The following is a 14841-nucleotide window of genomic DNA, read 5'->3' as shown; positions in this document are numbered from 1 at the left end:
TCCGAAGCGATTAACTAAGCACAATCAAAGCTTCGAATAACAATTGGGAGTAACTCCACAAATTCTAAGCGCTCCGCCGCTATGTTTCTAAAAAAACAACTTGATTGAGTGCAGCCAGGGTAGTGATAGACTGCTGGTAAATATATCAGACCTCAGGTCTCTAATAGACCGTGAACAAAACGCGAAGGGAGGAGCACTCATTAATGACCCCATTACAGGAACACTGTAGTGGGAGGTTGGATACTGTCTGAAATTGAGTTTCGAAAACACAAACCATCTAATTAATCCATTGCCCTTATGAGAAACGTCCACTTAAAATGTATTTTGAAACATACCAATTCAAATTATGCAAGCGTATTAAGGCTAAGCAGATGTGTTTTTGCAGAAATGTCTAAAGTATTTCTGACTTGTATGCTGAAACCACAACACCAGTAAATTCTGCCCCAGGTAGGACCTGGATGGCAACCAATGATTCTTTGACTCATCACTCAGATATCCAATCAAGTTGGGGCATGTCAAAAATGTGCAACACCCACCAAAAACAGCTTGTTGGACTTGATGTAAGACGTGGTCTGGTGTGTATGTGTGTACATAATATGTAGAGACTTGAAAAAAAAATAAATATATATATATATTAATCATTAACACAAATAATACACAGACTATCATAAGGTGATGCTGGTTAATCAAACCAGCAGCAATTCTGTCATGTTGTTGAAAGATGACTATATTCTAACTCTTGCTTCTGGATTCGAGGTTGGTAGATCATTGACAGTGGGTGGGGTGGCCCTCACCTCTTTATATATTTTATTTATTTAACCAAGCCTTATTTGGCTTTCATGTTCTCCTTCATGGGTAGGGCAGACACAGCTCTATGTCTACCCAAGCCACCGGCTGGGACATGACTGCAGGCATTCACCAGTGCATGCAAAGCTGTGGCGGAGCTGACGCCTGGATGAGATGTGTTGGGGTGGGGGGGGGACACAGCCGGAAGTACATGATGTACTGTATACACTGATCACATGACACGCCAGGCGGGCACAGAGCCTGTATTAGTGTGTCCCTCGAGGCCACGCCCTCTTGTAGACACGGCAGGAGTCGAGGTCTGAGTGGAGCTAAAGTTAGCAATTTAGCATTAGCAGCTTAAAAAGGGATATATGAGTCCCAACGTGACGTAATCATCGGGGCTCTAGTGTAGGACTCTTGTGTCTACAGCAGAGCCTTTATTCTCCCCAGCACACACTTGTACGGATCACAAAATCTCCAAATTAGGGCTGTGCTATGATGTACTCTGTTTCTCACTGTCACATCCCCCGATCAAACACGGCTGACATCGTACATCGGAGCATTCCTACCCCTGCACTTCTGAAGTCGAGAAACGCATGCAGACACTGGGTTGGACAATAAATAGGGTTCACCTCGCCCTGATAAACCAGTCACACATAGGACTGTCTGATGTTAGGGCACAGCACACTGAAAACATGCGTTATTTACCCCCTTTCATGCTATGTATACATTGATACGGCAGATACATAGTCAAGTGGTTCCCATTAGGTTTTGTACGACGGACCGGTCCACTAGTTTTATAAAATGTCCACGGACCGGTTAGGCGAGAAAGAGAAAGGCAGGCACAATGTGTTGGCAGCCTCATGCCATTATTAAAGATGGTTGTGTTATAATTATAATAATTTTTTCAAGTATAATCTTTATTTGAGTTTTTAATATCAACAATCTTACATTTCTTCTAACATTTGCTTGGCTCAGTCAAAAATGGTTGTCATACTATTTACTTGTCGTACATTTTTCAAAGCTTTGACAAAAGTCCCATTACTTGGACCATTAAATAACCTATAATGACTGTAAACCAAAGCCACATAATCAAGTAAACTCATTGAAATGGCCTACGATTTCCAAGAACCTTTTTTTCCTATATTCTATCCAACATTAAGCTATAATCATTTTGAACTGATGCCGGCTTGCATTAAATTTATTACTAAATAACATTGCGTACTTGTAACTTGTCGGCACAGAAATCTTAATGCAGATAAATCTGTATTCTATTCTTCCGATTATTTTTTATTCTGAATTTTATGGAACCCTTTTGTAAGATCAATTGAAACACAACATCCAAGTCAGTCGCTGTATAATTCAGTGTCTTGCTCTGTAAATAGCTCAGTGTCAACTTTATAATGCAAGCTTCATCAATGGTTTCACACAGTGACCAGAACGGCCCACAGTAGTGAAGAGTGTTGTGTTTGTGTTTGAATTCATTCTCCGTGTCGTCCACAGTGAAACCCTTCACCACCACCGTGAAGGAGATGCGGCTCCACCGTGACGACTTTGAGATGCTCAAGGTGATTGGTCGAGGAGCTTTCGGAGAGGTAAGAACCAGTAACGTGCCGAGCAATGTGATTGGTTGAATGTCACTGTTGGCACAGGCAATAGCCTCCCTGAGCTGGAGCTTATCAATGTTGTTGCCAAGAAGCTAGTCTATTTTCTATCTCTGGCATAGTACTTGTCGATGTTACCACACATTATTTACTAGTTGCTAGTACAACGTGTAGAATTGACTAGCTGACGGTAACTACATGGTATTGGACATTTTGGTTTAGTTAGAACGGTTAGGGTATGTAAAACACATTTTTGTTTACTATTAAAGGTATTCTTAACCTCCGTTTCTCCCTCTCCTCTTCCGTCTCTATTCTTCCTGTCTACTATTCAGGAAGTGCAGCCAGATAACGCTTGGCCTGCATTTCCTGTTTACAATGGACAAGGCTTCCCAGCCTTGTCCATTGTAATTAAGCTGTGTCTGTTCTGAGAAACTAGTTCGGTCATGATTGGTTGTTGAGCTGGCTGTTGGTTCCTCCTGGTTATGAGGAATTAATAATTGAGAGGAAATATGATGTAAATTACACCATTAAATACATAACCCAATCATATTCGGCTGTTAATTAAAGTAAGCCTATTGAAGCTAGCACCGAGTTGTGTTGGTAGGGGTTCTGACATACACTTAAAATAATCCCACCTCCTGCTTTATAATAGAAGACTGGGTTGTACTGTAAACTAGGCAGCTCGAAGCTCTTAATTTGGCACAGGTCTAGCTAGCTTGGCAGTAGGCTAAGGTTAACCTTATGGGCTAGCTTTGTCAGTTTTACATTAGGCTATGGACTAGTATTCTTAGCTCTACCTTAGGGTGAATGCTAGCTAACACATAGCTCTACTAACGTCTTTGGGATAACTTCCTCAGGCCTTTGAATCAGGCAAGTAGACTTAAGATAGGTTAGGTTGGGAGACGGTAATGTAAGGGTTTGGATAGTGTAGAGTGTTGAGGATTCACCAGGATGAAACCACCTGTCAATAATTAAACCATGGTGCTCTTTGATCTCACCTGTAAATCGTTTACCTACACCCCTCATACTCGGTTTAACCCCAACTCTGTTGTCTGACTTTAGCTAACTAACATGTTTATCCAGTCTTTAGCTAACTAACAATATACACCCAATTCTTGGCCGTCCTTTTAGCACGATTCCACTTGACCTCTCCCTGCTCCGCGTGCGTGCGTGCGTGTGTGCGTGTGTGTGTGTGTGTGTCAGACAAGCAGGTCAGGCTCAATGACTGTTCCTCTGTCCATAAAAGGAGAGAGAGACCAGAGAGGGGGAGAGAGACCTGCCATATATAATGGCAAACAATGCTGCAAGTTAGCAGTGATGGTTTAAACAGAAACAGTGAGGAACCAAAGTGATATAAAGAGAGAGAGAGCTGCCTCTTATATGTTCTAACACGCATGGAGAATAGTGATAAAGTGTTCTAGTGATGAAGAGTGTTGTGGTGAGGATGAATTGTGGGGTGAAGAATGTAGTGCTCTGTTGATGAAGACTACATTATGTTGACGAAGAGTGCATTATGGCGATGCAGAGTGTACTAGTGAAGAAGAGTTTTGTAGTAATGAAGGGTGTGTGTGTGTGTGTGTGTGTGTGTGCAGTGGGATGGAGAAGATTGTGTGTTTTGACCAAGTGTTTTTTGTGGGGACTGAGTTTTTCTTCATGATGTATGTGTGTTCCAGGTTGCCGTGGTGAAGATGAAGGACACTGAGAGGGTCTACGCCATGAAGATCCTCAACAAGTGGGAGATGCTGAAGAGAGCCGAGGTAACGCACAGGTGCACAAGCTAGCTGGTGCTGGCGCCCACACATCATGTTTGTAGTCCTCTCGGCCAGGTACCAACTGTACCCATAGCACAAACCATCGCTTTGTCACAATGGTTACATTTCTTTGTTGAACAGACCTAAGTTTAAATTCCCTTACATATCAGGGTACAACACTATAACACGCCCATGCTGAGTCAAGTGTCCTGGAATTGTAGCTATTAAACGTGGACCTGCTGTCAATGTTGTGTTGGCAAATAAAAATGTGTTTGAAATGGTTTGCTTTTTTCATTTTGGATGTTTATCGGTGGTGGTTGGAGTGGTGGTGGTGACGCAGCTGGTGGTGATGGAGGCCTTTGTGTTGTCTTTTCAGACGGCTTGCTTCAGAGAGGAGCGTAACGTTCTGGTCAACGGAGACAGCCAATGGATCACGGCGCTTCACTACGCATTCCAGGACGACAACTTCCTGGTCGGTGCACAGATACTACTATTAGTACTACTGTAAATACAACCACTGGAATACTAGGATATTCTTGAATTTCCTTAAACCTGCGACAATTACAGTAGTACAGGAATATAAAGATGTTGCTCGTAAACATAAACCAAACATCACTTGATCTCAGGTATTTAGAAAAATGAGCGTCTAAGGAGTGACTAAGGGACGTAGCAATCGTACTCAAACTCTTTAGCCTAAGGAAGTGTGTTTCTGTTTCTGTAGTATCTGGTGATGGACTACTATGTGGGCGGCGACCTTTTGACCCTGCTGAGTAAGTTTGAGGACCGTCTGCCGGAGGATATGGCTCGGTTCTACGTAGCCGAGATGGTCCTGGCCGTCCACTCCATCCACCAGCACAACTACGTTCACAGGTTCGAGTCCCACCTTGCTCACTGTATGCTCCACCTCACTACAAAGACAAACCGAAGTATCTGCGTCAACAGTGGAACTGAGAATAAAAGCTTTAAAGTGGTTTGACTGTCCAGTACGGCTGGGCGATATACCGGTAGCAAAACTTATACCGTTATATTTTTGAAAGAGATATGTAGTTGAGACAATATCGCCATACCGCTATATTATATATTATTTTGATGTTGCCTTGCGAACGCTATTTTATAAGGCAGACCGCTGCTCTCTGAGCCTACAAGCCATGTTCAGCTGCTCAATCCCGCCCCTTACATGTACGTAGTGTTCTCCCACCCACGTTACGCATCACAACAAACTTTGAACAAAAACATAGCAGACACGGTGGTAGAGAGTATGGAACCCGTAAAGGGACATGGGGTAAAAAAAAATGTTTTTAACGTTTCTCGTGAGCACGAGGAAGTATCTGGTGCTCAGGTGAAAGTATCTGAGGCTCACGAGAAAGTATCTGGTGCGCACGAGAAAGTATCTGGTGTGCACGAGAAAGTATCTGGTGCGCACGAAAAAAGTTTTGTGTGCTCACAAGAAAGTATCTTGTTCGCACGAGAAAGTATCATACTTATATCACTGGCCGTGTGTGTGTGTGTGTGTGTGTGTGTGTGTGTGTGTGTGTGTGTGTGTGTGTGTGTTTGTCGTCAGCGAGTGAGTGGACGAGCGAGGAGTGCGTGTGTGTCAGTTTAGTGAAGTAATGAACAAGTCCGGTTGTGTGTAAGAATAAAGTACCCAGCCTGTCAAGAATCGGTGGCCGCTTCATTCCGACCATATTCCGACCTATAAGCAGACCCACTGCCGGTCAAAGTGAAGGGTGTTGCCCCCGAGAGATCATCGGCCCTGGAGGGAACGTCTCCCCTGTGCTCCTCGGTCTGGGAGCCGACAGCAGGAACGGTGTAACACTAACCATCTCGTAGTCGGAGGCGGAGCGCAGGAGAGTAAACGTGCTCCAATATTGCGAGATAAAAATAAAGCACATTCATTTGAATGATTTTAGCTTGTGTGTCCAGCCAATTGTGTGTGTCAATGGGGAATTTGATCCCTACAAAATAATCCCCAACATTTTTTACCGTTGGCCCTTAAAACGCAGATTGCCTTTTACTAACTATGAATGGCTGTAAAGGCAAAACAGCTGTACAACATCAAAGTGCAGTACCTAGTGTTTCAATTTAGATATCTTGTTTTTTTTCAAAAATTAGCCATATATATATCCTCTCAATTATAGCCATAGTGCTGGTTTAGATTGATTTGAATTAAGGATACTAAATAAATGGAATCCAGAAATCAAAATTGAACACTTAAAATTTGCTGATACATTTGGCAAGTAGGCTGACTGAATGTTTTTTTTCTGACCTTAAAATTACAGACATCTTTTAAATATTTCACTAAAGAACAGCTTCCATTTATGGAAATTATGTTGCCATAGTAAGCAAGATTGCACATTGTAATTCTGAATATTTAAAGTATCAATAATACCCCCTCTAAAATGGTACATTCCCCCGGAAACACCCCTATAAATGTGCAATGGTAGGGCCAGCCCTCTCTCGCGTTGAGGAATAATGACAAAGAAACGGTAAATTCGCCAGCAGTTTCTGTCATTCCTTCATTTTAACACGTCTTATTTAATAGACTAATTAATAAATGATCCAACACAGAAATTAATCTGAACACTGCACATCCTGAGTGTACTAATTAGCGAATGTACAACAGAAGGACTTCAACATTAATAATGTTTTAAAAAATTGTACCAGATGGGAAACCATTTCCGCTAGCACAAACGCTCCAAATTATGTATTTTTAGGTTGCACAGATTCAATTTCAGGAGAATATGCGTCCAAAACGATTGGACGCGTATGATTTCGATCCCTGTAATTTGCAACATGGTTTTGCATTGTAGTAAGGGGTTGCAGGACTGAACAGAAACTGGAGGTCTATTTGGGTGTGTCTCTTTCAACTTCCTGTTACAGCTTCCATACAGGAAGAGGCCTCTTCCTGGAGGGAATGTCCTCTGGGAAATGTAGTTTTGTTCTGGGCAGTTTTCCAGCTTCCTTCAACGATACCTCTCCTTAATATAATTACAGCAGTTTAATACTATACTTAATGTTACAAGAAAGCATTAAGCTTTCTTTATATACCTAGATATAACTAGAAGCTATTAACCCCCCTTAATTTAACTCCAACAGATAAACCGTCATCCTTATATAACAACATCAATATAATTTATACTCTATGATGTATAGATCTATATATTGTATTTACTGTTTTCCAGGGACATCAAACCAGACAATGTCCTGTTGGATGTCAACGGCCACATCCGCCTTGCAGACTTTGGCTCCTGTCTCAAGATGATGAAGGACGGCACGGTAACACACACACCCACAAACACACACACATGAACATACATACACAAGCGTCAACATCACAGTCCAAACAAAGTGATCCTGTTCTTATCTGTCTCTCTCAACCATCAACATAGAACTACAACTGTAATGGCTGCTCTTTGCTTCCAGGTCCAGTCTTCAGTAGCCGTGGGGACTCCAGACTACATTTCCCCTGAGATCTTGCAAGCTATGGAGGACGGCATGGGGCGCTATGGTCCGGAGTGTGACTGGTGGTCCCTTGGGGTCTGCATGTACGAGATGCTGTACGGAGAGACCCCCTTCTACGCAGAGTCCCTGGTGGAGACCTACGGAAAGATCATGAACCATGAGGTGAGCCCCCTTGCTGATCGTGGTGCCTCGCTAACATACTGTGATTATCTGTTTACCAAGTCATATGCATATGAACACACATTACCCACAAGACTTCTTACCGTCCCCACTAACACTCCATAACACACCTTACTGTCTCACTAATACACCTTACTGTCTCACTAATACACCATAACACACCTTACTGTCTCCGGTCATACACAATAACACACCTTACTGTCTCACTAATACACCTTACTGTCTCCACTCATACACAATAACACACCTTACTGTCTCACTAATACACCTTACTGTCTCCAGTCATACACCATAACACACCTTACTGTCTCACTCATACACCATAATACACCTTACTGTCTCACTCATACACCATAACACACCTTACTGTCTCACTCATACACCTTACAGTCTCATTAATACACCATAACACACCTTACTGTCTCACTCATACACCATAACACACCTTACTGTCTCACTCATACACCTTACTGTCTCACTCATACACCTTACTGTCTCACTAATACACCATAACACACCTTACTGTCTCAGTCATACACCATAACACACCTTACTGTCTCACTCATACACCATAACACACCTTACTGTCTCACTCATACACTTTACTGTCTCACTAATACACCATAACACACCTTACTGTCTCACTCGTACACCTTACTGTCTCACTCATACACCTTACTGTCTCACTAATACACCATAACACACCTTACTGTCTCACTCATACACCATAACACACCTTACTGTCTCACTCATACACCATAACACACCTTACTGTCTCACTCATACACCATAACACACCTTACTGTCTCACTCATACACCATAACACACCTTACTGTCTCACTAATACACCATAACACACCTTACGGTCTCCAGTCATACACCATAACACACCTTACTGTCTCACTAATACACCATAACACACCTTACTGTCTCCAGTCATACACCATAACACACCTTACTGTCTCACTAATACACCATAACACACCTTACTGTCAGACTCATACACCATAACACACCTTACTGTCTCACTCATACACCATAACACACCTTACTCAAGCTAGCTCTCGTAGAGTGTAGGTTTCGAGGACAGTCTGCCTCTCCACGGAGCGCGTCCTAGTTGAGCTGCTATTTAAAAACTCTTTCAATCTATGAAAAAAGCTCCCCTGGTGGTACAAGGCCCATTTCTTCTTTTTTCCTGTCGCGTCATCTTTATTTATATAGCATTTGCATGCTACTTGCTACATATAGCGTTCTACATAGAGCCTGCTGCATATAGCATAGCATAGCATGCTGTATGGTCAAACTACATGGCCAAGCTACAAATACCATGCTACATTGGCAGGCTACATAATATAGTTTTCTAGAAAATTATGATGAACAATTTTTTACATATTCAAAATAGCCATATTTAGAGTACCACGTTACCTACCTACCTTGTGCATGCCTTATTTCTCTACCATATTTGTACATATCGTGTTTAAATGATATTGTGTGTGTGAGTATTAAGTGTGATATCACTTAATACTCATGCTTACTTTCTGTATTGTTCACCATTCACACACTACACAGCTTTTTGCACTTATATACATCTGGACTGGGCTGCACCAGATAGGTGTTAGTTTCTAGCTAAAGTCCTTACTAAGTCCGTAGTGAACATTAATTCATTTCAGACTGCCAGTATACTTAATTCGGTTGCCGCCCGAAACACGCAAATATTGTTCTCACCAGTAACACCTTAGTAATGCGTAAGGTGCTTCAGAGCTTAGACGTGACGACCACCATGTTGTTACCAATCAACAAGTTACGATGTAAACCAGGAGCTGCATGAGAAGACCAGAAAAGAGTTTACTGTATGTTTGGTTGTAAAAAAAAAAAAAATTTCATTTAGAATTGCTTTTTGCTTAAACAAAAATAATGAGTTAAAAAGGTAAACCAGCAGAGCATCCTTACAGGCTGTTACCACATGAATCTGCTCAGTGTGCATTTAGTGTTAGGGTCCTAGTGTGTTTGGTGGTTGTTGTGTGAGGGAGAGATCCACTGTCCATAGTGTGCGTCATGGCCATGCGGTACATACGGCAGGCAACATGAGCCTCCCACATACAGCCGGCTACACCGACGTGAAGGTTATGAGGGAGAGAGGATGTTCTGTCCATGCAGCGTGCCTCATCGGTATGCCAAATAGTATGAGGTAGAGGACCGGCTGTGTACACATATCAGCTACTACATGGGCATGATGGTTGCAGTATAAGGGTTAGGAGGCAGTCCGCCTTGGAGGGTCCTCATCCGATCTCTGCTCTGACTGCCCCAATTTCCCCTCACTGTCTTCTACTTAACCTTAGCCTGCATACATATCTGTCAGTATACGTGTTCCTGTCTGTGTGTGTGCGTGTGTGTGTGTGTGTGTGTATGTGTTTTTGTGTCTGCACATGTTTGCATCTGCAGACACAGAATCTTAACGTTTCCTCAGAATCCTAACGTCTCGGTCTGTGTTTTCAGGAGCGTTTCCAGTTCCCCTCCAGTGTGTCCGACGTCTCGGAAGACGCCAAGGACCTCATCCAGAAGCTCCTCTGCTCCCGGGACCGCCGCCTGGGCCTCAACGGCATCTCCGACTTCAAGAACCACCCGTTCTTCAAGGGCATCGACTGGGAGCACATCCGCTCCATGGAGGCTCCCTACATCCCCGACGTCTCCTCCCCCTCCGACACGTCCAACTTCGACGTTGACGATGACGTGCTCAAGAACCCTGTAGGTCCACGTCCAGGGAGACAGTAGACCAGGGAGAGACTAGACCAGGGAGAGACTAGACCAGGGAGAGACTAGACCAGGGAGAGACTAGACCAGGGAGAGACTAGACCAGGGAGAGAATAGACCAGGGAGACAGTAGACCAGGGAGACAGTAGACCAGGGAGACAGTAGACCAGGGAGAGACTAGACCAGGGAGAGACTAGACCAGGGAGAGACTAGACCAGGGAGAGACTAGACCAGGGAGAGACTAGACAGGGAGACAGTAGACCAGGGAGACAGTAGACCAGGGAGACAGTAGACCAGGGAGAGACTAGACCAGGGAGAGACTAGACCAGGGAGAGACTAGACCAGGGAGAGACTAGACCAGGGAGAGACTAGACCAGGGAGAGACTAGACCAGGGAGAGACTAGAGCAGGGAGAGACTAGAGCAGGGAGAGACTAGACCAGGGAGAGACTAGACCAGGGAGAGACTAGACCAGGGAGAGACTAGACCAGGGAGAGACTAGACCAGGGGAGAGACTAGACCAGGGGAGAGACTAGACCAGGGGAGAGACTAGACCAGGGGAGAGACTAGACCAGGGGAGAGACTAGACCAGGGGAGAGACTAGACCAGGGGAGAGACTAGACCAGGGGAGAGACTAGACCAGGGGAGAGACCAGACAAGGGCGAGACTAGACCAGGGAGAGACTAGGCAGGGGAGAGACCAGACCAGGGCGAGACTAGGCAGGGGAGGGAGTAGGCAGGGGAGAGACTAGACCAGGGAGAGACTAGACCAGGGAGAGACTAGACCAGGGAGAGACTAGACCAGGGAGAGACTAGACCAGGGAGAGACTAGGCAGGGGAGAGACCAGACCAGGGCGAGACTAGGCAGGGGAGGGAGTAGGCAGGGGAAACACACTGGACCAAGTAGATGCTAGTCACGCTGGGACAATAGGTTAAGTTATTCTTACTTGCTTGTATTTACTGTTTGTGTGTGTGTGTGTGTGTGTGTGTGTGTGTTGTGTTTCCAGGAAATCGCCCCCCCTACGTCTCACACGGGCTTCACCGGTCAGCACTTGCCCTTCGTAGGCTTCACCTACACCACAGAGAGCTGCTTCTCCGACGGGGGCAGCGCCGGCCTCGGAGGGAGGGAGGCCGGAGGGCTGACCGTAGGGGAGGCAGGGGGGGAGGCAGGGCAGGACGTGGAGGTCTTTGAGAAGAGGATCCGTCGACTGGAGCAGGAGAAACTGGAGCTGAACCGCAAACTACAAGGTGAGCCACGAAAGACACGCACTCATAGAGGGGAAACGAGCTCAGCCACAATGGTGCACGAACACACAGACGCTCAAAGACACATTGGCAAACCCACAGCTGCACAGACATACATGTGAAAACACACATATATGCAAAAACACACATACGCAAAAGCACACAAACACGCATGCACCGATACACAAACACTGAGAAACCTACAGACTGACATGCACGCACACGCATATTCATGTGCATTCCAGTAAGCACATTGTGTGTACTATGGTAGATGTAATATCCACCCATATTATATCTACTAAACGGTGTGTGTGTGTGTGTGTGTGTGTGTGTGTGTGCAGAGTCCACACTGGCCCTGCAGGCCCCTGGTGGGGGCAGCGGGGGGACTCTGAGCCGAGACAAGGAGATGAAGAAGCTCAATGAGGAGATTGAAAGGCTGAAGAAGAAGCTGACGGGTGCGTAGAACATACCTAACTGTCATACTGAGGGTCAGGACACTGACTCATGCAAAAAAATATAGCGGGCTTATACCAGCTTCAATTTCTCTGAGGTTTCTTATATTTTGAGAATTGTAATATATAATACATTAATATTATTTTTCCCATCGTTAGAAATAGGGCTGCAAAACGAATCGATAAAATCGATTACTAAAAGCGTTACGAATTTGGTCATCGATTCGTTGAGTCGCGCGATTAATCCGTCACTCGTAGGCGCGGCACTGTTTACAGCCAGCCGCCGACAGGTTGGTTCATGGTTCATGCACGCCCACAGCGAGCTTTAGTGTGAGCGACCACAGCTTGTATTTTGGTCATATCTTAACACTGGACTGTAGGCCTATATAAAAGTGTTGTACCTTCACTGCCTTTGGGTTAAAAAAAACTCCTTCAACTCAGTATCCGTCTAGTCCAACCAAAAAACTCTTGTCAGCTGCTGCTGCAGACGCTGTGCAGACGGGCTCGGAATCGGCACCGCGTGCATCAACAGTCATTCAAAGCAGCGGTAGTAATCACACAACCGGAAGGTGTAGAAAGTCCCGTCAGTTAAAAATAGTAATCCAGTTTTTAAATCCATGTTAAAATCGGCAGGATATAGAGCTAGTTAGCTTAAAAAAAAGTAGCAAACAGTGTCAAATGTGATGTGTTCAGGTCGGCTCAGTAATATGATGTGTTTAAAATGCAACACAAAAAAAAGAAATTTGAGTTAAGTAAAAAATTTGTATTAAGTATCATTGAGGAGTCTCGAAAATGGTATAAATATCAATAACAATTAACGATCTCCTGTCATCTGAGAGAAATTAAGATGATTTAATTTATTTTTAACCGTTAGTATTTACCAGTAAAAGATCTTATCGGTTAACCATGGACATCCCTTATATACTATATATATATATATATATATATATATAAATGTATATCATACATTGTATGTTTTTTTTGTGTTATCACAGTTATGTATTTTTATTTTTTTATCATTTAATATTACTTTTTATAGTTCCGGGACGTTGGAGCAATAACCTGGTGTTTTTACACTTCAGTCTGCACTGTGAATTTGAAGTAATGTTCAGTTTGTGAATAAAGATGCGGCAATTAAAAGTATTTCTTTTTTTTATCCGATTCAACGATAAATCAAAAAAGTAATCGACCGATTAATCGATTAAAATAATTGTTAGTTGCAGCCCTAGTTAGAAATGTAGGATTCTCAGACTGCGTATCACAATATGTCGATATCTTAATTTCATGACGGTAAGATACCATTCGAGGACATTAAACAATAATGGAGAATGTTTGCCCATTCACGGGGGTCTCTCCATCACGCCTCTGAACACATCTGAAGTCTGTCAATGGGGCGTGTCACTTCCTCCCACGTCCTCCGGTAACCTTTTGAACAATCAGTGTTTCCGGGGGCAGATGCTGTAATAACCTCTCACTCTGTAAGAGTTCTGGCTCGTAACCATGGAAACGCCTCCTTCAGTCACGATCCCATCCATTTATATCGGCGGGGAGATTAAAAATGGGTATTTTGTGAACACAAAGGCCAAACAATCAAATCTGTCTCAGAGAAGTCAAGTTTGATTTCTAATAGAGAAAATCATGTGTTATGAATGCCAAAAACTTGTTTAGAAAGCGTATGTACCCTGAATGTCATAATAGTTAAGATCCTGATAATTATACAGGATGATGATGATCTATACATGATGGTCGATGATTGTAACCCGCTTCCTGCTCTCGCTGTATTCTAGACTCTGATAGGCTGGAGCAGCAGCTGGAGGACGCCGTGACTCTGCGTCAGGACTACGAAAGCTCCGCCTCCAAACTCAAAGCCCTGGAGAAGCAGGTCAAAGCCCTGAGACAGGAGAAAGATGAGATCCATAAGGTACCTGGTCAGTGGTTCGATCCCTGTCACACAAACTATCGGGGTCATGTCCAACGGTTAGGGGTTCAAGTCCTGCATGTCACTCCTGCTTTCCTTCTCATCACTTTGTCTCTCTCCCTGTCAAACTCTTGTTTTCTTTCCTCCTCCTCCATCTCTCCTCTCTCTTGCTCCTCCCTCTTCTTCTTCCTTCTCTCTCTTCCTCCTACTCTTCCCCGTTCCTCCTCCTTCTCCCTCTTCTCTCCTCATTCTTGTGAACCTTCTCTCCTCCTGTTCCTCCCTGAGCAGCAGCTGCTGGACGCCCTGGAGCGCCTGCGGTCCCAGACCAAGGAGCTGAAGGAGGCCCACTCCCAGAGGAAGCTGGCCCTGCAGCAGTTCTCTGAGCTGTCGGAGCGCATGGCCGAGCTGCGCTCGTCCAAACAGAAGCTCTCGCGCCAGCTCCGCGACAAGGAGGAGGAGATGGAGGCCGTCAGCCAGAAGATGGACGCCATGCGACAGGAGATCCGCAAGACGGAGAAGGCCCGCAAGGAGGTGTGTGTGGAGAGAGGGTGTTCCTGACGTGGTTTACTATGAACTGGTTTACAGGCTCCTAGTGGATCGGAGTTGGTTCATAATGTCAAAGGGTATCTGAACTGGTTAAGTCTAAAGCTGAGCTGGTTTAAAATGTCATAGTTTATCAGAACTTGTTAAAATC

General features: G+C 44.3%; 1 protein-coding gene across 2 annotated transcripts in view; it reads left to right on the top strand.

Moving 5' to 3' along the window:
- cdc42bpb (CDC42 binding protein kinase beta (DMPK-like)) overlaps nt 1-14841 on the top strand; it is a 35700-nt gene that overhangs the window by 2969 nt on the left and 17890 nt on the right. For both annotated transcript variants that reach the window (XM_079753818.1, XM_079753817.1), the window contains exons 2-12: nt 2290-2381; nt 4064-4147; nt 4518-4613; nt 4863-5011; nt 7324-7417; nt 7565-7765; nt 10281-10529; nt 11540-11780; nt 12119-12232; nt 14017-14150; nt 14436-14678. In XM_079753818.1, coding sequence (XP_079609944.1) covers nt 2290-2381; nt 4064-4147; nt 4518-4613; nt 4863-5011; nt 7324-7417; nt 7565-7765; nt 10281-10529; nt 11540-11780; nt 12119-12232; nt 14017-14150; nt 14436-14678 — 1697 coding nt within the window. The remainder of the gene's footprint in view (nt 1-2289; nt 2382-4063; nt 4148-4517; nt 4614-4862; nt 5012-7323; nt 7418-7564; nt 7766-10280; nt 10530-11539; nt 11781-12118; nt 12233-14016; nt 14151-14435; nt 14679-14841) is intronic.

The sequence above is a fragment of the Pollachius pollachius genome (assembly GCF_949987615.1).
Source record: "Pollachius pollachius genome assembly, chromosome: 16".
NCBI classification, from domain to species: domain Eukaryota; kingdom Metazoa; phylum Chordata; class Actinopteri; order Gadiformes; family Gadidae; genus Pollachius; species Pollachius pollachius.
This window is presented reverse-complemented; position numbering and strand designations above follow the sequence as displayed.